The sequence below is a fragment of the Malaclemys terrapin genome, chromosome 3 (genome assembly GCF_027887155.1).
Source record: "Malaclemys terrapin pileata isolate rMalTer1 chromosome 3, rMalTer1.hap1, whole genome shotgun sequence".
Classification (NCBI taxonomy): Eukaryota; Metazoa; Chordata; order Testudines; family Emydidae; genus Malaclemys; species Malaclemys terrapin.
Window position 1 is genome coordinate 36,410,107 of NC_071507.1, and position 23,955 is coordinate 36,434,061.

A 23,955-nucleotide genomic window follows, 5' to 3' on the forward strand; every position below is an offset into this window, starting at 1 on the left:
GTAAAGTACGGTGAAACAGGTACTAAACCACCACACAAGAGACTAACAAGAAATGGTCTTTTAAAGAAGGCTGTGTTAATAAAGATAACTGGGAATCTTACTGGAAAAAGCTAAGAAATAAGATATTAAAGCATACTTATTTGATACCAAAATGAAGTTATGGTTTAGAGAACATTTGATGTGCAAATATATAAAATTATTTTATTTTTATAACACTTTAAATATCAATATTTAATAAAAACATATGTTTAATGTATAAAAACCTCTCTTGTAGCCAAAACACTGGTCCTATATATAGCAGAGATATATGGTAGATGAAACAAAAATGCAAACATTTTATATTTTTATCTAATAATCAGGCAAAAATCCTACAGCAATGTACAGATCTACGCAAAGAGCAGAGTCTCCTGTGAGCAACCTATATGTATATAGTGTGTCCCTAATGAGTACTAAAGTCCATACGTGGGAGACCTGTTGAGCTGGAAAGGGTATTACTGTATAGGGGACCATTGCTGTATCTGTCTGTAACACACTGCTGGAGATAGCTGGAGTTGTGAGCCACAGTGTTACCTCTCTGCCTTAGCAAGAGTGAGCTTTACTAGAAATTAGACTGAGTCAAGCTCCCTGTCACACCAGTCTGTCTTCCTCACTGGCAAATTTCTCAAGGCTCTCCCAGCCCAAACATCACCTAACAGGTAACCATCAGTGAACGTCAGCCCGGAGAGCTTCTCAGAGATGTTTGTCTGCATTGCAAAGCCCCTACCACTCTGCATTCACAGAAGATATTAAGTTTGCTGCTCTTTTTAAAAAAGTCAGTCCATTGCAGCTTATTAACTTAACTGGGGTAAACACACCCTTCCCTTCAAACACAACACTCAATTGTTTTATAGTAAAAATAAAACAGGTTTATCATCAAAAAACATAGGTTAAGTGATACCAAGTAAAAGGAATAAAGATAGAAATGGGTACAAGCAAATAAAAACGAAAACACGCATCTAAAAGACTTAATCTAGCTTGATATAGTCTTTGTTCAAGATTGTTTCTCTCACCTTCACTCTCCTTTTCAGCTTTTACTGACCAGCCTGCTCAGGATCCATCACAGAGATCAAATTGTTTGGTTCCTTTGTATCTAAGGGGAAGGATAAAGATGGAGTCTCTCTCTTTTCCTCATATTCCCCAAGGGATTGTTTTTGTCTTAGAAGGCAGGAAGGCCTCCTGGGGATTCAGCCTCCTGTGTCTCTGTGGGGTGCAGGAGCCATGTTAATTTTCCGTTTCTCGAGTTCAGGATCATAATATGCCTGCTGGTTTAGCTCAATGGCTTTGTTTACTGCTAATATGTAAATTGAGGTAAACCCACATTCCTTTGTCTAGGACAGACCTGTTTATCACATTTACCTAGGCTTGCCTGTCTGGAATTAAACATGTTCTAATACAGTGGTTCTCAAACTTTTTTTTTCACGGACCACTTGAAAATTGCTGAGGGTCTCGGCGGACCATTTAATGAGCTTTCTAAATGTTTTCTGTCCCGTTAGTTAACTACTGTAAAGTGCTTTGGATAAAAGCATTATATAAAAAAAAAGTAATAATAATAAACTTTTTTTGTTCTACAAATAAAAGCACACAACTCATATTTTAATATCAGTAGTCTTAACTTTCTAATGTGATAGCTGTGCCTTCTCTCCCCCGCCGCGGCAGCCTCCTGAGCTGGGGCTGGGAAGGAGGCCTGTCTCTCCCAGGCAGCTGCAGCCCTGGAGCTGGGGAAAGGCACCTCATTCTCTGGCCACTGCAGCCCTGCATGTCCCAAATTCCTCCCACCCCCTCTTCTCACCCCACTGCCCCTCCTATCTGCCTCCTATTCCCCCCAAGGCCACCACCTCACCTTACATGTGTGTCTTCTCCAGGATCCAGGCACCTAATTAGTGGAGCCACACCTGCACGGCTCCACTAATTAGGTGGGTGGCCCTTCATTCTCTCGTGTGCGGCCACCCAAGTGCGCACCTTAAAGGGAACTATCCATGGAACACCTGAATGGAGTTCGTGGCCCACCGGTGGTCCACAGTCCACAATTTGAGAACCTCTGTTCTAATAACATCACACAGAGAGAATCCATAATTTCACATATAACATTTACACATACATTTTACAATTATATTAATAACCAGTGTGTTACTCGTTTTTAAATGATACCGCACAAAGCATATTTTGAACAAATATCATTGCAGTAATGTGTGGAGTATGAATACGAATAGGGCCATCCCTAGGGGGGTGCGGGGCCTGGGGTGGAAGTGACGAATCCGTCACTTCTGGGACCGACTATGCTAGGCAGGGGAGGCTGTGCCTCCCCAAACAGCCAGGCTTGGCCCCGCCCACACTCCCCCCCGGGCCCTGATTTAGCAGTGCCGCTGGGCTCTGGGGGTTGGGGCCACTCTGTCTGCCTTCCCAGGGCCGGGGAGGCCGCAGCAGCAGCACTGCACGCTCTCCCTCCCAGTGCTCCGGGACCGGGAAGGCTGCAGCGGTGGCGCCACGTGCTCTCCCTCCCGGCGCTCCAGGACCGCGGAGGTCGCGGCACCATGCGCTCTCAGGTGGAAGGTGTGGGGTTAGGGGTAGCCTCCCCCAGCCAGTGGTTCACACGTCGCCCATATGCTCCAGCCCGCAGGGCTCCCCAAAGCGCGGGGCCCAGAGCGGTCACCCTGATTTGCCGTACACTAGAGACGGTTCTGCAGGATGCCTAGGGACACACTGTCGCTGACCAGCTGCATTACAGTTAAATTACTTCCGTTAAGCAACTAACATTTTAAAATGCTAGGGGATACCTTAGGACTGTTACTTAGGAAAGACTGTGGAGTTCTTTAAAAACAGACACTGGTTTATATAGAAAAGGTCAAACATAATACTAGAAAAATCCAAGTAGGAGACATCTAGAAAATAATGAATAATCTAACCTCAGAATATTTAGGCAAATGCTCTAATATCACTATTTCCTTAATCATAATTTAGAAACTGCTGCATAAAAGTCACAGGTATTAATTTTATTGTAAAAGTATGTTAAAGAAGATAAATGCAGGAGGACTAACTGCCCACAGAATAAGGATATTTTAAAAGGGTAAATGGGATGAACTAAGTAATTAAAGGCCTTTCAGCCTGACATTGATCTTAGGCAAAATAATGGAACAGCTGTTACAGGATTAATAAAGAATTAAAGGAGGATAATATAAGCAATGCCAACCAAGATTGATTTTTTTAAATGAAATTACAAGTTTGGTTGATAATAGTAACACTATTTAATATTTTTATCAGTGATCTGTAAGATAACATAAAATTGCCACTGATAAAGTTTACAGATTACACAGAGAATAATGCAGAGGTCAGGTCACTGATACAGAGTGATCTAGAATGCTCTGGTAAGCTAGGTGCAAGCAAACAACAGGTGTTTCAATACAGCCAAATGTGAAGTCACACATCCAGGAACACAGAATGCAGGCCATACATACAAAATGGAGGAATTTATTCTTGGAAGCAGTGACTCTGAAAAAGATTTATCAGACATGGTGGATAATCAGCTAAACGTGAGCTCCCAGTGTGAATTTGTGGCCAAAAAGGCTAATGAGAGCCTTGGATGTATAAACAGTAGGCGTAGAGAGGTTATAATACCTCTGTATTTGGCACTGGTGCATCTGCTACTGGAATACTGTGTCCAGTTCTGGCATCCACAATTCATGAAGGATGTCGATAAATTGGAAAGGGTTCAGAGTAAAGCCACAAGAATGATTAAAGGATTAGAAAACATGCCTTATAAGTGTAAGACTTGAGGAAATCTATTTAGCTTATCAAAGAGAAGTTTATAGCTTGGCTTGATCACAGTCTACAAGTATCCACACGGGGAACAAAAATTTGATAATAGAAGTCTCTCTTCTCTAGCAGACAAAGGTATAAAAAGATCCAAAAGCTGTAAGTTAAAACTAGTCAAATTCAGACTAGAAATAAGGCACAAATTTTTAACAGTGACGGTAACTGACCATTTGAACAACTTACTTAGGGCTGTGGTGGACTCTCCATCACTGGAAACTTTTAAAATCAAGACTTGGTGTTTTTCTAAAAGATATTCTCTAGTTCAAACAGGAAGTAATTCAGGAAGTCCTATGGCCTGTGATATAGAGCAGGTCAGACTAGGTATTCATAATGGTCCCTGCTGGCCATATAATCTATGAATCTATGATAACTTAATCTTTTTAAAAATTTGATCTGTCATTTAAACAAGAATTTTCAGTATCACTATGTTTTTTCCCCAAAATCCCAAGGCATGCTCATAAATCCACATATTCTCCCAATCCTTTCACTTGGCTTAATTATCCAGCTACTGGTGACTCAAATTGTCCCTGACATCAGCCTTTATCACAAAATTTGGATTTTCTCCCTTGGCCTTGATATTATTCCTTTGACTACTTGTAAATCCTTTAGATCTCATTTCTCTTCTGAAATCTGTGAACTGCTTCACCTACCTGGCAGTACTTCAAAAACACATTTTCTAAGTATTTTTTGGTCTGTGCAGAAAAAGTCTGCAGTGTTAAAAAAATAAGGCTACCAAGTCAAGAATGGATGGCACAGAATGTTAGTCTCAAACAGCTATCCATACTTTGAATTTTCATCCATACATTTATTTTCCTTTGAAGTCAAAAAGGTTACTTTAATAAATTGATATTTTTCTGCTCCTGAATTGTCAGTGTTCACTGAAATATAACTTTAGGTTAAGGAGAAACAGACAGAAATTTTGAGGTGACACAGGCATATTTGAGAAGAATAGTCTCACGTCATAGTTTGGAGGAGGAGAGGAAAAAAAGAACTTGTCTCTTGACTTTGTGATCCTTAAAGACCCCCAACTTTATTCTTTAAGCCTTCCAATTGAAAAAAGCAACAAAAAATACAAACCTGGAATAGAGTATGAGATACTGAAGGATCAAGCACATAGTACATGCAGACTATCTCTTCAAGAGATAGCCCGCAACTCTCTTCCTTCCCCACCTGCCATTTTTGTTTCTAACATATTACAGATCTTCTCAATATCATTGTTTTAAAAGTCATCAATAAGTAGAATATTGTATTCATTTATTTAAGATTTGCAAATCAGTCCTCAGACAAAAATCTACAGTCTGTTTTGACAGCATTAATGCCAGCCATTTGTTACTGCACCACAGTCAGAGTAGGCTAACATAAGGGTCTTGAAAATCTACTCTATTTCTTCCTTCTCTGATACTACAAAGTATCTCCTCAAAGAAATGGAGGACAAATGGTTTTACATCTTGAAATACAAATGCTGCAAGTTTACCTGCTTTTATGGCTAACTAGTGGGCAAGAGGTTTTCATTCTTTCTAAAGTGTTGGCTGTGTACTTAGCCCCAAAATAAAATGTATAGCCAAGAGGGAAAAACAAAAATCAGAAGTTTGCATTGATCAGACCTAGACCTGCCTGTTTTTACAATTTTAATATGTAAAATGGCATAAAAATACATTTATCAACCATAAGGTTTTATATGCCACCATCACCATAATATCAGTGTTTCCCAGGTAAGACAAGTTGGCATAGAACAGTCATATTGTAATGCATAATATTAACAAAATCAGGCTTCAACCTATACAACACTGTACTTATAGAATAAATTAATAACTTACAGACATTCCCTGTGTTGTCAAAACTTGTAAGAACATCTTCGATATTTAAAAGTCCATTGTTACATCTAGAAGACAACAGATATTTTCATTTTATCAACAAGTAAAAATATTCTTCAGTCCTCTCTTAAGACAGTGAATTTGCCATACATGTTGATATCTCACAAACCTTTTCACTACACCTTTCATTACTAGTCCATGAACACATATTATTTTAGCCACTAGGGGGAAGCTAATGAGAAATGTTCTGAAAATAAAGTGTTAGAATTAAAATCTGGGAGATTGTTTTAAAAGGTTATATTCTCAACATTGCAGTATTCTTAAAAAACAAGCAAATTGTGCTTAATTAGATTCCATACAGTATAAGTATTATGAGAAAAACAAACCCAATTCTTAAACAAGGTTTTTAATTATGTTTAATATTTATATATACTCTTAACTTAATGCATTTACTCATTTGTGTTATTAGAACAAAGCAAATGGGGCCCACCTGACTAATGAGTTGTTTTGTTTTTACACTGGTTTAACTTGATTAAAATAAATGAAGTTACACCAGCATAAAACAAGAGTAACATTAAATTTTACCGATCAAGATAAGAATGTCAGATACTTAAATTATAGAATACAGTTTAATAAATCATTCAGAGACATAAAAAGAACCTGCATATAAATTCAGTAATAAATGGTGCCTACAATGTTTATTGTATTAATTTAAATGCTACAGCTTTCAATCTAGATTCACAAAAAAATTGCCAGAATTTGTTTAGAATAACTTGATTGCCTCCAAGATTAATTTAAATTACTGTACCCATCTACCAGTACAGAGTATCTGCAGAGATACAACCAGGGATCTTCAGCTCCAAAAATACAGACCCTTGTTGCTTGCATTGAAAAAGTACCTCCGTTAGCTGGCAGCAGCAGTAGGCTCTTATTCTCTGCGGACCAGTCACTAGGGCCAGGTGACATGCTGATTAAGTGTTTCAATACCATACACCTTTTTCAAAACATGGGAAAGTAGAAGCACACCCTTTTAACTATTACAAATTGGTGTCACATGCATAATAAGCACAAACAAGTTTTTAAAGATGTCCATATCTCTTACCATCAAAGGAACAGAAACCGTGAGTCACAATTTCAAACACTATATACTGAGTGTGGAAAACTGAAACTAAAGGTGGTTAGAACAAAATATCTGCATAAAATGATTTTGGAATTAGAGCAGCCCCCAGTCTCTTTCTTGGTTCCCACATGCACTATCTTTTTCACCTGCTGAAGTTGATATCCTGGCTCTGCTCTTCTGATTGAACCCCATCCTTATTTCCCTGAGCAGTTTCAATCCATCTCTCTCTCTCACACACACACACACACACACACACTTTTCCTTGTATGCTTTCCCATCTTCATTTCCTAAAAGTACATTTTTTAGGTTTGCGAGTTGGGTGCAGTCAGCAGATTCAGGAAAACTTAATTTTTCAACAAGTGGAACCAAATATTTATGAATGATTCAAAAAAATCTAAACCCTTCAGACAAATTAAATCAGGAGACACTATACATTACCATGATCTCAACAAAATCCCAACTACAACTCCATTAAACATCCTCAGGATTATTCATGAAACAGTGAATTCCTGTACACCACAGAATGCAAACAAAATGTATGGAACTAAGAGTCATCTGCGATATACTGGAGTTTTGCATATGACAGCTTGGGTGCAAGAGATCCAAAGGTTATGCCCCTGGCCAAAATCAGCCCTCAGTGTTAAATGGTGAAAGAAAAAAACAAAAACAAAAACAAAAAACAAGGAAACTTGGGAATTTTTTGTTTGTTTGACTGGGGCTTTGTTACTTAATTTTTATTCTTATTTCCTTTCTGAGTCAATTCTTGCAGCAGAGGATTGGTTGCACTGATGAATCATAATCTAAGACAAGGTCAGTCTTGACTTCTTGCCTATTCTACGATTCGGCAAGTACAGAGTCAAGAATGCCAGCCTATTAATTCAGTAGTCATGGCAGCAAACAGGAGTCATAAACAAAGAATGGAAGACAGCTCAGCTATCATCTTTCTCTGAACATGTGTGTTAATGAATGAGGAACACATCCAATTCCACCTTTCCCATTACAATATAGTTAACTTACTCTTCCATAAACAAGAGATGCTTGCACTCTTAAAATGGGGTAACTTCTGAAAGAAAAATGAACCTTGGATGCAACTACAAGTATCTACATACTTCATCCTGTAGAGGACACACAGCAGTAATTGGCAAAGAATGGGTAGGTATATAATTCATGTTCTATACAAACATGCTCCATGGAGATAGAGAAGAGAAGGAAAATGACATTTCTTTCTGTCAAAAAGAGCCTTTCTAGTCTTTCAATAATGCAGTAAATACAGGCTTCTAAACCAATAAAGGAAGTTTGGGAACATCTATCTATAAGATTTTGGACTACTTGAAAGAGATGGGAAATCCAATACTTGTTCTTATTCCAAGAGATTTTCCTTTTTGAAGGAACACTGTTGCAAGAATAAATGTTTATTTTTAAAAGCTTAAATCTTTTGCACTTATAGAACTGTAGATTGGTAATAGAATCACACAAAGTACGCATACCCATAAACAAAAATAGATATTAAAATAATTTTAAATGGTTAAATATCAAGGTTCAACAGGTTACATGAACCAAATAGGTACCCTTAAAAAAATAAAAATCCATCCCAAATAAAGCCAGTAAAAAGAAATACAAAAAGTGGCAAGTATCATGCATGACAAAAATTAGGAAAATTAAGAGAGAACTTGAAGAACAAATAGCCATGTACATGAAAATAAATTCTTTAAGCACATCAGAAGCAGAAAGTTTACAAGAGAATCAGTGGATCAACTGGACTACAAGAGAGTTAATGGAGGAACTAATGAGAATAAGGACACTGGAAAGAAGTTATATGATTTCTTTTCATCAGTCTTCACAGAGGATTTTGGAGAGATACTTCCCCCAGATCTAGTCTTTTCACGTAATAAAGATGAAGTACTGTCAGAGAATGAAGTTTCAAAAGAGATAGTGCTGGAACAAAGTTAAAGCCATAAAACACCAGGATCAGATGGTATTTATCCAAGAGGATTTAAGAATGAATAAGCTGAGTTGTTATAAAACCTCAACAAAGTCCCATTTTTCAGGTTCTGGCAGGCACCCCAAGGTGCACCTTGAGAAAAATTCCAGAATACATCAAGCCAGGCAGCAGAAAATTGCACCATGGGATATCTGCCCAGAATGCTGCATGGTTACACCGAAGAAGCAAAGTGCTATATGGGACATAATGATTAACAAGAGCAGTACCTCAAGACAGCATAGCAAAGTGGTGAGGACATACTTCAGTTCGATATAGTTAATTCTGTGTAATTAGAGTGAACAAACTGATTTAACATCCACATGTAGACAAGCCCTCAGGGTACAATATTCAGATTTACAACACACATAGTATGTCTTGAGTACAGCACTTAGTGTGCACTTAAATCACAGAAAGAAGTGGAGCAAACAATGTTTTTCAATGTATTTCCCTTTGTCTTAACCAGAAAACATTCCTAATTGTCAACTATGGACATAATTTCAGATACTTAAAATTAAACTATTTTAGAAAAGGGAGGAAAAGTATCTGAAAAAATATTAAAGAGTGAAAAGCACCTTCTCTCCACAACACACAGAAAACTCAACTGCCAAAATGCATTTTAAAAAAAAGTTTAACAAGTCAACAAACAAGGGCATGAAGACAAAAGGCATTCAGAAGAACCAGAAAAAGATTAGCAGTACTCTGTAATTGTACAACAAAAAGTTTCCCCATTTTCCACATGCATAAGTCCTCAGTTTAATCAGCGGAGAAGAAAATATAGTTCTTATCTTACAGATATACCAAACGTAAAGCGCCAAGAAGGCTAAGGAAATCTACTGCCAAATAATATTTCCACATAGGAATCAAGAGAAAAAGCAAACGATTGACATGGACTATTATGAAGCTAGAGTTCTGGAAGTAACAGAAAGGAAGAGCAGGAAAGGGTGAAGAATTACTTCTATGTGTAGTTTGCTTAACTAGCAAAGGATTAGCTATAACTTGCTAAATATCAGGATCAACTGACAAAGAGGACTGATAAATCTCAGAAGGATTATCATCTTAAAACTCCATATCAAACAAACATTTGGTTTCTTTGTAAATCAGAAAAAAAATCTTCTCTTCAATTTGAACCACAACTTAGCATGGTAAAGAAATGACACAACAGTTTCTTTGTCCATGTACTCTTTTTTTCAAATATATAAATCTTAGAGCACAATGAAGCAGTCTCAGCTGGCTGAAGGATACCTGAGTTAGGAACCTTTGCCAAATCATTTTTTAAAATCTGCTTTCCTTTGGATGAAATTTACTTCTGCAAGGGTGGCATGTACAAGGATCCCTTCACTACTTAAGCCACATATTGCCCCTCACTGAGCAGTAGTGGGATGGGAGGAAGTCATCCTTTGTAATTCAGTCATATCATATGCCTCAGATTTACACTCTTTCCCTTTGTATCTACATCCCTAAAACTTTCAGTAGGAATTCAAAAGCTCTCAACAGGAACTTCAAAACCCATTCCTAAGGCAATTTTCAACAAGTCCTTTGAAAAGGGACAAATGTCAAGCCCCTCAATTCTGGACAGAAGGTCCAGAATCCTCTGATAATTTCATTTCATACTATTTTCTACAAGTTCACATTTAGGGGGGAGGGAGGGATTATCTTTTACAAATGGCAATTAACATTCTTTGCAGAGATTCAACCTTTGCTGTGAATAGTTGAGATTATTCTTTCTAGTTTTGCATTTTAATATTTAGAGCAAATTACTGATCAATGGAAATAATTCTGCCAGAAAAGTAACTCTTTTTTCTCTACTTGCTTAAAACCAGCCAGAAATTTAACAGTAAACACAGATTGTAAAAGTGAAAAAGTCAATATCATTAAACTTACTAATAAAAAAAATTCTCCTGTTTTAAAGATAGATATCATGGCATATGGGAAAAGTAACATCTTCAGAGCCCATAATGTCTCACCTCCAGAACTATTCAATGTAAAATTAAAACTTAAGAATAAATTTCCTTTTCCATAAGAATAAGTCAATTTGGAAACATGGCATTAAACCGTACACTTATTACTATATGCTTTGTAAAATATCAACAAAAACTATTATTTATATATAAAAAAAATCTTCCAGTAAAGCTATTGAAGTTGAATACTCAAAAAGAAAAAGAAAAGCTGCTAAAAACTAGCAGCTTGATAAAGACACAACTAAGAATAGAAAAAGTTTTCTACTTTAGTTGAAGAACTACTTTACTTGACTGCTCACTCCTGTCCCTATAATAGCTGCAAGAGAGGAGACTGGGAGACAGAGGCTTCAAAGTAGTACACAGCCCTAAAGTCCTGTTCAACTCCAAATTTAAAAGGCCAGATAGCATCTATGATGAAAAAAAAATTCTTGTTTCATATCTAGCTTGCTAGAAAACTTCATCCCACCCCTTCCTCCCGATGAGTATCAAGCCACGGTTCTGCATGTATTTGTTACCCACACACTAGATCATTGTAACTCACTGTATTTGAAACAATGTGAAATTAACTGGAAAGACTTCAGTTTTTGCAGTGTACACCTGCCAACGTTAGCCATGGACTAGGCTTCCATAAACACACTGCCCTATGCTCTGGTCCCTCCACTGACTCCCAGTCTAATCTGCCGCCAACTCAATGCCTCAATTCAAAGCCATAATGAACCAGTTCCCAGATACACTAGAGACAGCATCTTCAGTTATAAAAATGCCAAGACAGTTATATTCTACTACCCGGTAGGACAATCCAGATCACAAAGCCCAGGATTAACTGTGTGAAAGCCCGAGATGTAGCACTCATCTGAAGGGATCCAGCTGTAGAACTAACTTCCAGCACAGATTAAACTAAACCAGAGTCTGACCACATTTAGGTCATGCTGCAAGGGCTTCCCCTTTGACAGAGCTTTTCCACCACCACAACCAGAATGATATCAGCAACTCCACTTACCTTACCACCACATCCCACAATCACTCCCACCCACACACACCCCAAAAAATCCTACCCTAAGTGTTCTTTCCTGAAGCCAGGAAAGGAAGAAGGGCTGAATATTTCATGAAGGACCTCACTATGACAATCTATTAATTTGGGAGGCACTGAATTACTAAAAGGGATGGAGTCCAGTACAAAAACACAAAGACAGCCAGGAAGGGTGAGTGCACAGGAATGGGCCCTGAAGTAGTAACAATGCAGACAAGCAAAATGTTATCAAAAAGAAAAGAAAAAAACCCACACAACACCCCACACACACTGACATCACATACACATCTTTACACTGAGAATAAACATGAGTAATTTCAATGCGGAGGATAATTCTTTTAAAAAGTTACATGCCTGAAAAGTGGCTTACTACTTTAATGCCATTTTTATTACAATACAATAATTTATTTAAAAGTAACACTGAAAGGAAAACTGTCAGACACCACATTCAATTAAGAATTCAACCAGAGCAGTACAAGTATTTGAGACACAGTGTGTAACAGGAACCCAGCCTTTGAAACGTAGCCATTTAAAGCTTTTAGGAACGATTTTTTGCTATGAAAAGAAAAGCAACTGTGGTGGGAGAGGGGGGAGGGGAAATGCAAAGCAGTGGCACATGGCAGGGGATAATTCTACTACAGCTGATCATGCCTGGACAGAATAGGAGGACTTGGGCTATGTTCTTATACTTCACTACACAGATAGACACTATGGGTTATACTTAGCATTTCCAATGTCATGATGTGTATAATTTGCTTTGTGCAGAATCCCATGATATGGTAGCAATTTCATCTTGATAGCCCTGATAAGTCTGTGCTTGGAAGTGCCAAGGCTTTTCCATTGGATCTAGAATTACTCTCTCAAGCTCATTTTAAGGTTGGGTCATTTTATATTTTGTGTTCAACCCCGCAAATGTTTGCTGGATCACGTCCTAATGTCCCCTGGGCAAAAAGAACCTGGAGAAACAGCTATAGGAAATACGGAATCTGTAGAGTGACAGAGACACGATGGATGATACGGGAGCGGTGTTAACCAACTCCAGCAATATCCACATGCAGCCCTTCCTCACAATCAGGGATGCTGGGGGCTCATGGTAGTCAAGTGAGAGGGAGACCTCAGAAGGTTGGCTAAGAATATATGGGACTCCCAGCATGGGAAAAATGCCCCTCTTGGAAGAGAAGGTAAGAAAAGGGAATTGGAAAAAGAGGAACTTTTCTTGGGGGAAAAGATATGAAAATGAGAGCTAGGAGACCCTGAATGAAGGGGGGAGGGAAAGAGAGAGAGGTAAGATGATGCTCTGTGGCAGCTGACAAGTAACTATGATGCAGTTGTGCTGTGCACAGCAGCGATTGTCCTGGGTCTTTAGCAACCCCTTGTTGGCTGCACTTCTGCAACTTTCAGGCAGCCACCTTCCAGCTCTGTACCCTGCAGCTGCCTCCTGCTAAAAATCCAGAGCACATGTGCTCTGCACACAAAGGGAATATGGTTTACGTACCATGTCAAAGTTGGACTCTGAGGTGGAGAAGGGCCAGAATGGGGGGGAAGGAGGAAATTTCAGTGAGGAATTTTCAAATAAGCCAGGAGTCTGGGGACTGCTGGAGGATTCTACTTCCCTCTGCTTCTCTCTCCTTCCCTTCTAAAGGATCTAAGCTACAATTTACCAGAATAAGTATGACACCCTGCAGTAGAAGGGGGCCTAGTAGCCTTCACACCTCCAGCTGTCTCTGGAAAAACATTTCATATGTTGGCAACGTCCACCCCAAACCCGCAAGAGATCAATTACCAGTGACAAGTCTCAGGAGAAGAGCAAATATGTATCACATTGAAAAATTATCAGTGCTCTGCTCTCCCAAACTGAGCACCCAATCTCAGCTTTGTATTGGGAGAATAACAATTTGTAAAGTTATGAATCAAGCTCCTGTCAGACGTCTGGAAGATCACTTCAATCTAAACATGACAAAAAGATTCTGCTGAAGCCACCACTCTAAATAGAATAGTCTCCAAGATCTTTAGTACAACAACTCCAGCTAGGTCATAGCATATCTGAATACACAATTTGATTCATTTTGATAGCCCTTGAACTGATATAGCTTGGCCTTTAGACTTTTTGCCAAAAGCCGCAAACAACCTGGTGAACTTTCTTAAGTATTTAGTCCTGTCAAGATAATAGTTGACAACCCTTTAAACATACAGGATGTGCAATGGGCTTTCCCAGGAAGATCCTAAGGCTTGGGGGAAAATATGTAGATGAAAATTTAGTCAAAATTTTAGATAGGGTCACAGCAGTACATTATTCTTACGAAAAGCAGCATACAGTGGTTCCGCCATCAAAGCCTGCAGTCCTGCAACTCTCCTGGCTGATGTTATTGCCATGAGAAATAAAAACCTTCAATAAAAAGTGCAATAAAGACATCACAAGCCAGCACTGTATTACAACATATGGGAGAGAACTGGCTGCTATAACCACTCAAACCAGTGGAAAGACAGAAATTAGGAAAGACTATACACTAATAAATAATAATAATAATAATAATACCTACTAGCTCTTATATAGCACTTTTCATCAGTAGATAGCAAAGAATCTAAAAATGTGTGTTTTCCAATAGCTTTCCTCCCCCTGCTTTTTCTTCCTTTCTCTTAGCTGTTTCACAGATGTGGAAACTGAGGCAGAGAGCGGGGAAGTGACTTGGCCAAGGTCAGCCAGCAGGCCGGTGGCAGTGCCAGGAGTAGAACCCAAGTTTCCTGAATCTCAGTCCAGTGATCTATCCACTGCCTGATTCAAGTTCAAGTTCTATAATGCCTGATTCAAAGGATGAGTGCACACACTCCGCCCCCAATGATCAATGGCTCTAAAACAGTCTGTGGTCAGGCAGCAGTGCACACAAGTCTCACAGCAGAGCCCTAATGGTTTGTTTATCCTTTTAATAAAAATCCTCTCTCGTACGGAAGGCAGGCACACCAATTACCAAAGAAATTTCTACTAAACTGCTCTTTGCTGGAGGTATTTACATTTTGTTCCTGGAAAAATATTCTGGGAGTTTAGAGACTCTCTCTCCTTCTCTCCCCCGCACTCCTCCCTCTCTCTCTCTCTCTCTCTCTCTCTCACACACACACACACACACACTCTCTCTCTCTCTCTCTCTCTCTTTGAAATAACAAGTATGAGCTATTCTCCAGGTGAAGGAGGAGCAAATACAGGACCCTTGGGGTAAGTGACTGTCTGTAGTGTGTGTGTTTGTTTGTGTTTGGGGGTTACTTGCTGTGTGCTGAGCTTGTGTTTGTCAGTCTGTTTGTTTGGTTGTTTGAAGGACCGTATGCTGTGGCTGGCAGTTGGAAGCTGTGAGCTTCAAAGGAAGGTCTGAAGGCTAGAAGCCTCTGGTAATTGGCTGAGCCTTAATCAGTGGGCGGGGCATTCACCCAGGCCAGGGCTTTATAAAGCAGCGCACAAGCGACCGGAGAGCTTTTGTGACAGGGGGCTGCTAACAGGGAGTTTCACAAGGGAGTTTAGAAGGGGAGCAGGAGCAGGAAGAGAGCGCAGGTCCCTTGTCGGTTCTATCTTATACCCTTTATTCCCCTTAAAACCTATAGCCCAAACTACATTCAAAACTTCTTGCTTTAAACAACCCCTTCATTAACTAGGAGACAATGCAAGCAGAAGCCCAGCTGCAGAGCGGAGGCTATCCAATTTATTGCACTGAGTGTAGCACGTATGATTACCTGCCCCATGGGCGGGTGGCGTATGTGTGCATTCGGTGCAAGGAGCTCCTGGCCCTCAGAGACCACGTACGTATGGACTCTGGAGGCAAGGGTGGAGGAACTGGAGGAGCTAAGGGAGGCAGAGAGGTATGTTGATGAGGCTTTCCGTGACACTGTAGAATTGTCCCACCTCCAGTCAGACAGCCCCTGTGCTGTTGAGGAGGATGAAAGGCCCAGGGAAGCAGAGCAGTCAACGGGAGCAGAGGGAAACCTTCCCATAGTTGGGACCCTCCTTCCAGACGGTGCTGGGGTTGCCTCTCGCTCTGAGGTTACCTCTCTGAGGGAGGGAACTCCAGTTGCTAGGAAAAGGCAGGTATTAGTATTGGGAGATTCGATCATTAGAAACGTAGATAGCTGGGTTTGTGATGATCGGGAGAACCGTATGGTGACTTGCCTGCCTGGTGAGAAGGTTGCGGATCTCTCGAGGCATCTAGACAGACTTATGTGTAGCGCTGGGGAGGAGCCGGTGGTCGTGGTACATGTAGGTACCAATGACATAGGGAAGGGTAGGAGAGATGTCCTGGAGGCCAAATTTAGGCTGCTAGGGAAGAGACTGAAATCCAGGACCTCTATGGTGGCATTCTCAGAAATGCTCCCAGTTCCACACGCAGGTAGGCAGGCAGAGCTTCAGAGTCTCAATGCGTAGATGAGACGATGGTGTAGAGAGGAGGGGTTTACATTCACTAGGAACTGGGGAAACATCTGGAATGGGGGGAGCCTATACAGGAAGGATGGGCTCCACCTAAACCGAAGTGGAACCAGACTGCTGACACTAAACATTAAAAAGGTTGTAGAGCAGTTTTTAAACTAGGAGATGGGGGAAAGCCAACTGCTGCAGAGGAGCATGTGGATCGGACAGAGACTTCTCTTAGGGGAGAGTCTAATGATAGAGAATCTCCAGGTTATAGTCAGGAGCAGAGGATGGAAGAGGATAAAGTAGGGGCCAGATCAGATAATAAACATTCACATAAAAAAGAATCTGACACATCAGAAAAGGGCAGACAAATAAACAGTGACAAGTTTTTAAAGTGCTTGTACACAAATGCTAGAAGTCTAAATAATAAGATGGGTGAACTAGAGTGCCTTGTGATAAAAGAGGATATTGATATAATAGGCATCACAGAAACCTGGTGGACTGAGAGCAATCAATGGGACACAATCATTCCGGGGTACAAAATATATTGGAAGGACAGAACAGGTCGTGCGGGGAGGGAGTGGCACTATATATGAAAGAAAATGTACAATCAAATGAAGTAAAAATCTTAAGCAAATCCGCATGTTCCATAGAAACTCTATGGATAGAAATTTCATGCTCTAATAAGAATATAACATTAGCGATCTATTATCGACCACCTGACCAGGACGGTGATAGTGATGATAAAATGCTAAGGGAAATTAGAGAGGCTATCAAAATTAAGAACTCAATAATAGTGGGGGATTTCAATTATCCCCATATTGACTGGGAACATTTCACTTCAGGACGAAATACAGAGATAAAATTTCTCTATACTTTAAATGACTGCTTCATGGAGCAGCTGGTACGGGAACCCACAAGGGGAGAGGCAACTCTAGATTTAGTCCTGAGTGGAGCGCAGGAGCTGGTCCAAGAGGTAACTATAGCAGGACCGCTTGTAAATAGTGACCATAATACAATAGCATTCAACATCCCTGTGGTGGGAAGAACATCTCAACAGCCCGACACTGTGGCATTTAATTTCAAAAGGGGGAACTATGCAAAAATGAGGGGGTTAGTTAAACAGAAGTTAAAAGGTACAGTGACTAAAGTGAAATCCCTGCAAGCTGCATGGGCGCTTTTTAAAGACACCATAATAGAGGCCCAACTTCAATGTATACCCCAAATTAAGAAACACAGTAAAAGAACTAAAAAAGAGCCACCGTGGCTTAACAACCATGTAAAAGAAGCAGTGAGAGATAAAAAGACTTCCTTTAAAAAGTGGAAGTCAAATCCTAGTGAGGCAAATAGAAAGGAGCATAAACGCTGCCAAATTAAGTGCAAGAATGTAATAAGAAAAGCCAAAGAGGAGTTTGAAGAACGGCTAGCCAAAAACTCCAAAGGTAATAACAAAATGTTTTTTAAGTACATCAGAAGCAGGAAGCCTACTAAAAAACCAGTGGGGCCCCTTGATGATCGAGATACAAAAGGAGCGCTTAGACGATAAAGTCATTGCGGAGAAACTAAATGGATTCTTTGCTTCAGTCTTCACGGCTGAGGATGTCAGGGAGATTCCCAAACCTGAGCTGGTTTTTGTAGGTGACAAATCTGAGGAACTGTCACGGATTGAAGTGTCACGAGAGGAGGCTTTGGAATTAATTGATAAACTTAACATTAACAAGTCACCGAGACCAGATGGCATTCACCCAAGAGTTCTGAAAGAACTCAAATGTGAAGTTGCGGAACTGTTAACTAAGGTTTGTAACCTGTCCTTTAAATCGGCTTCTGTACCCAATGACTGGAAGTTAGCTAATGTAAAGCCAATATTTAAAAAGAGCTCTAGAGGTGATCCTGGCAATTACAGACTGGTAAGTCTAACGTCTGTACCGGGCAAATTAGTCGAAACAATAGTTAAGAATAAAATTGTCTGACACATAGAAAAACAAACTGTTGAGCAATAGTCAACATGGTTTCTGTAAAGGGAAATCATGTCTTACTAATCTATTAGAATTCTTTGAAGGGGTCAACAAACATGGACAAGGGGGATCCAGTGGACATAGTGTACTTAGATTTCTAGAAAGCCTTTGACAAGGTCCCTCACCAAAGGCTCTTATGTAAATTAAGCTGCCATGGGATAAAAGGGAAGGTCTTTTCATGGATTGAGAACTGGTTAAAAGACAGGGAACAAAGGGTAGGAATTAATGGTAAATTCTCAGAAATCGAGAGGGGTAACTAGTGGTGTTCCCCAAGGGTCAGTCCTCGGACCGATCTTATTCAACTTATTCATAAATGATCTGGAGAAAGGAGTAAACAGTGAGGTGGCAAAGTTTGCAGAAGATACTAAACTGCTAAAGATAGTTAAGACCAAAGCAGACTGTGAAGAACTTCAAAAAGATCTCACAAAACTAAGTGATTGGGCAACAAAATGGCAAATGAAATTTAATGTGGATAAATGTAAAGTAATGCACATTGGAAAAAATAACCCCAACTATACATACAATATGATGGGGGCTAATTTAGCTACAACAAGTCAGGAAAAAGATCTTGGAGTCATCGTGGATAGTTCTCTGAAAATGCCCATGCAGTGTGCAGAGGCGGTCAAAAAAGCAAACAGAATGTTAGGAATCATTAAAAAGGGGATAGAGAATAAGACTGAGAATATATTATTGCCCTTATATAAATCGATGGTACGCCCTCATCTCGAATACTGTGTACAGATGTGGTCTCTTCATCTCAAAAAAGATATACTGGCACTAGAAAAGGTTCAGAAAAGGGCAAAACTAAAATTATTAAGGGTTTGGAACGGGTCCCATATGAGGAGAGATTAAAGAGGCTAGGACTCTTCAGCTTGGGAAAGAGGAGACTAAGGGGGGATATGATAGAGGTATATAAAATCATGAGTGATGTGGAGTGGATAAGGAAAAGTTATTTACTTATTCCCATAATACAAGAACTAGGGGTCATCAAATGAAATTAATAGGCAGCAGGTTTAAAACAAATACAAGAAAGTTCTTCTTCACGCAGCACACAGTCAACTTGTGGAACTCCTTACCTGAGGAGGTTGTGAAGGCTAGGACTATAACAGAGTTTAAAAGAGAACTGGATAAATTCATGGTGGTTAAGTCCATTAATGGCTATTAGCCAGGATGGATAAGAAATGGTGTCCCTAGTCTCTGTCTGTCAGAGGGTGGGAATGGATGGCAGGAGAGAGATCACTTGATCATTGCCTGTTAGGTTCACTCCCTCTGGGGCACCTGGCATTGGCCACTGTCGGTAGACAGGATACTGGGCTAGATGGACCTTTGGTCTGACCCCGTATGGCCTTTCTTATGTTCTTATGTTCCATGCAAACTGGTTCAGTCCAAAGGCAAAACAACTGGATCAAAATATTTTTTTTAGCCCTAGGGATAAGTCATCTCTGGTAGGCATCATTTAATATCACCCAGAGAAGAATAAAACCTGCCAGGAAATCATCCCAACATTCCCATATGGAATTCTGAAAGCCCACCTGAAAGCCCCCCCTCCCCCCAGCACAAAATAGTGCTTCATTGATTTACATTGGCCAATCTGAAAAGTATGCAAAAGATAAAAAAAATAAATAAATAAACAGTAAACTAGAGTTTTACAATGCATTTACTTCTAATAAATTAAAGTGTAATTCACATAAGCAAAGATGTGTCTGTTTACAGTATAAGATTTTAAAGTAACTAATAATTTTATTAATGAAGAAAATACCATTTACCAAATATAAAATATCATTTGAAGTGATGATACAGAAGGTGGTGCACGTATAAGCACATGAATATCAAATTTGAGAATCGGGCGAGCCTGATGCTTCTCTGACACTGTTCTATGCTGGCACAAATGTGACTTGGGTTTGGGAACAACCTTAAAACTCATGCCTGCAACTAGCAAAGTCTAGGAGACATGAAGTAGTGAAAGTCTTACGGAGCTGATAGTGGAGAGCAAAGGAAACTGAATGAAGAAGCGTTAAGAAATGAATCTCTAGCACTCCCTGATGGTTCCCTGAAACAGATGGCATGCAGGGTAAATATTGTATTTGCGGTGATTACATTGCTAACAACAGTAAAACACTCTATTCAATAGGTAAGACTTATTGAGGCTATATAGCATTGCTGAATATAAAAATGGAAAATTAACAAAAACTGGGTAGTCTCTTTGGGCTCAAGTTTAAGATTGAGAGTAATTTGATATTTGGCTTTATACCTAGCTGCTATTTTAAGATAACCAGCATGCATTTTTTTGTAAACTAGCAAAATGTCATAGTTAATGAAGGTCACTTGTTTGTATAGATCTTAGTTCCCAAGAGCGACTTCAATTTAAAGGTCCAAGTCAAACAGAAATGAGTTTTATAATTTCAGTGAGTCAGGCTCTCCAGAATATTCTCCTCTGTGCATGGAACACAAAATCCTAAACCCTCAGCAGGTCTAATTAGGGGCTTTAGAACAAGCAACACTTCAGAGATGCTTAAGTTACTGTTTCACTGATGCCTGTTGAGGTGAGTACAACTTACAGGTGTGTAAAAAATCAAACAAGTAGGAGAAAGGAGGAGAAAGCAAGGAAGTGGGAGGGGAGAAAAGTGAAATACAGTACATGGAAGAGTTTACTGCTTTGGCAAGTCATCACAACATAGGTGAGACTTCTAGAAACTTGCTAACAGCCCCTGCAGAGTTTTTTTACAGATCCCTTACATCAGAACCAGTCTGCTGGCAATTCCATAAAATGTACAAACCCTCCCTGCAGAAACTGGCAACTTTTATCTGTCTTCATTGTACTTTTCTAAAAAACTTCCAAATTAGTATTATAGAGTTTTCTGAAAATCATGTTATTATAAATAAAACTGAATACAAATTTACTGTAACTACAAAAACCCACCAACTTTACGAGATTTATTTATAAATGATGTCAGGTCACTAAGTGTTTTCACTAAGATTTAAAAAGTCAAGTAATTTGCTCAATTTTGTTATACTTTTATCAGCTTTTGTTTACATAATGGAAAACTTAACAACACAACAAAAAGTTAATGGGAAAATTAAACATTCTTAGATTTGCATTCCACTGTGCTCAATCCATGCCTATTTTACTGAAGCTTTCTAGCTCTGGCAACTCAATGAGAACCAATGAAAACTGGAGAGGTTGCTTAATACAATGATCAACTAAAATTAAGCTCTTACACAGTTTACTTGTAAAGTTATCTCTAGATACACATAAATATTGGTAGAATAAATCATGAGTTTCAGATTTGATTCCTGTATAAGAGTTGAGAAGTACTTGAATCTTAAAACTGGAATGACAGTTACCTTAAAGAGACACTATACTCAGGATAAAAGACACTTGTGTATTGAACCCAAGTCCCAGTTTCCTCTTCTGTAATCCTTTTGCAGGCTTCTGCTGAAAAGAGATTGAACGATGCAAACCTTCTTATAGACGCTTGTCGAAGATGCTCATCCTCCAAGTGTTTTTTCTTCAGAACCTTTGAAATTAAGAATAAAGTATTAAAGATTAAGTATACTACTCAAGAAAATATCCAATCTGGGGCTCATCTCACTGGAGAGGTAAGTCTGGAATCAATGGGACTAGCTAAGCAGCAAGCAGTATAATCGGTCTTAAAATGCAAAGCAAGAGCGAGGCAGCACTGCAGTCTGGTTCTTCAGCTCTGAAAAGAGACTGTAAATATGGCAGTTTTAGTGGGATGCTGAGTATATGATGTTTCGATATTTCCAAAGCAAATGTGGTCACTTTACAAATAAATAAAGATTGCTTTTCTAACTGCCAGATCAGGAAACTCATCCTGGGATCTGAAAGCCAAATTGGGTCCTTTCCTTTTCCCACATCATCACCGTTACAAAATCTTTTACAGACCAAATTCTGCCTTCAGTGACTTCTGAGCAATACACTGCTTTCAAATGGTTTCCACAGCTATAATTAAATTCCTATAAATGGAATTAAATGGAACTTAATAAACAAGTGGATAAGGAGCAAACAGGAGGAGGAGAAGAAAAAAGTATATTTATTTACCAAAGTAAATGGATATTGCTCTGAATACTCAACAGATCTATGCTGAATTTTCAGACTAGAACTACACAAAGTAAAATGATAACACACACCTCAACTAAGTCAATAATCTTCTGCAGAAGGCTGTAGTGAAATCTTGCTCATTGGGCTTGTCTACAGTAGGAAAAATATGGACCAGCAATTCTCCATTGGTGTATCTTAACCTGTTAAGCAATGTTATAAGCTGCAGCAGTGTCAGGTTGCAGGCATTTTTACAATAGCATTGTCTAATGTTGCACTGAGGACACTAGTTGGTAGTGCACTGTCTACACTAAAGCTTCTACCACTTTTGCTGACAAAGATTGGGGAAGTTCATCAGCAAATTACAGATCCCAGTTTTCCCAGTGCAGATGTGCCTGCTCTAAAACATAAAGGGAGTGTGAAGGCTGCCATAAATGAGACAGTAGAATTAAAACATAAATGTTACTTTATTAGTGTTAATACCTTCTTCATATGAGGTAACAGTGTGTAATACTTAAAGAGAAAAAACAATCAGAACAGCTTAACAGCTAAAGAAAACTGTCAAGACTGTTTTTCAGAAAAGTCTAGATTTTATGGGAAAGCAAAAGCAAACCATTACTAACAAAATGAGAAAACAGTATGAAAACACTGCTCTGTTTTCCATTCTTTGGTCTACAGAGACATATCATTTCCTCTAGTATCAGGGGGTAGCCGTGTTAGTCTGTATCTACAAAAACAACAAAGAGTCTGGTGGCACCTTAAAGACTAACAGATTTATTTGGGCATAAGCTTTCGTGAGTAAAAACCTCACTTCTTCGGATGCATCATTTCCTCTAATCATTCTGAAAAGTACATTCTCTAAGCTAGCTGAACACCCACTTCTTGAAGACATTTTTTAACTATAAATTGTGCCTTCTCATCAAACTGGAACTAAAATCAAGCAGAACTCTGAAAATCAAAAACACAATGGAAGGACAGATTTTTTAAGAATCTGAAAGTAATTAAAGAAAATGTTGACTAAAGGGAAAATATGTGGTATTGTTATATTTCACCCATGTATTTTTCAAAAGACTCCGGGTTTCTTTTCTTAAGTCGACTCCTGGAAGCATCAAAATTGTGTCACAAGTCACAAAGATATAGTATCGCTATTGTATAACTGTAGACAAAAACAAATCTATCTAGAACTAGTTATGATAACATTTTGAAAAGCTTGAAAGACAGTCTTCTCTGTTTTCATGATACACTCCAAGTGAACTTCAAGGCTCACTTACTTACTATATAATGCCATTCTAAATGAATACCTTCCCAGGGAATAATATAACTAGCACACTATAGAGCAAAGCAAATGAGAAATGGTCACTAAGGAAACGGACAAATACAAGAAAGAAAAAAGTTGATCCAGAGCTATAATCTAAACTATTTGATTACTCCACTGTAGAAAGTGGATAAACGCTTACAATTTGGCTGGAAACAGTTTAAGTAATATAGCTTTTAAAAAAATTTCACTCCCAATGACCCCTGGAAAAAAGGCTACAATAATAAATCTCATTTATGTCAAACTAAAAATGCTTCTGGGTGCATATATAATAAAACAAAATTCTTACAAAATAAATCATGAAATTACCTTCATCCAATCATATGAATGAACAAAAAAATTGTACTTAAATGACAAGTTTAAAAAAAATGAGACTTCTTTTTAAAACATTTAACATTAGAATAACTAACCTGAGATTGCAGT

At 39.0% G+C, this 23,955-nt stretch overlaps 1 protein-coding gene across 1 annotated transcript in view; it reads right to left on the bottom strand.

Moving 5' to 3' along the window:
- CAMKMT (calmodulin-lysine N-methyltransferase) overlaps positions 1 to 23,955 on the bottom strand; it is a 375,057-nt gene that overhangs the window by 340,265 nt on the left and 10,837 nt on the right. The window contains exons 2-3 of the mRNA XM_054022000.1: positions 21,503 to 21,675; positions 5,667 to 5,731 (exon numbers count right to left, since the gene is read on the bottom strand). Coding sequence (XP_053877975.1) covers positions 5,667 to 5,731; positions 21,503 to 21,675 — 238 coding nt within the window. The remainder of the gene's footprint in view (positions 1 to 5,666; positions 5,732 to 21,502; positions 21,676 to 23,955) is intronic.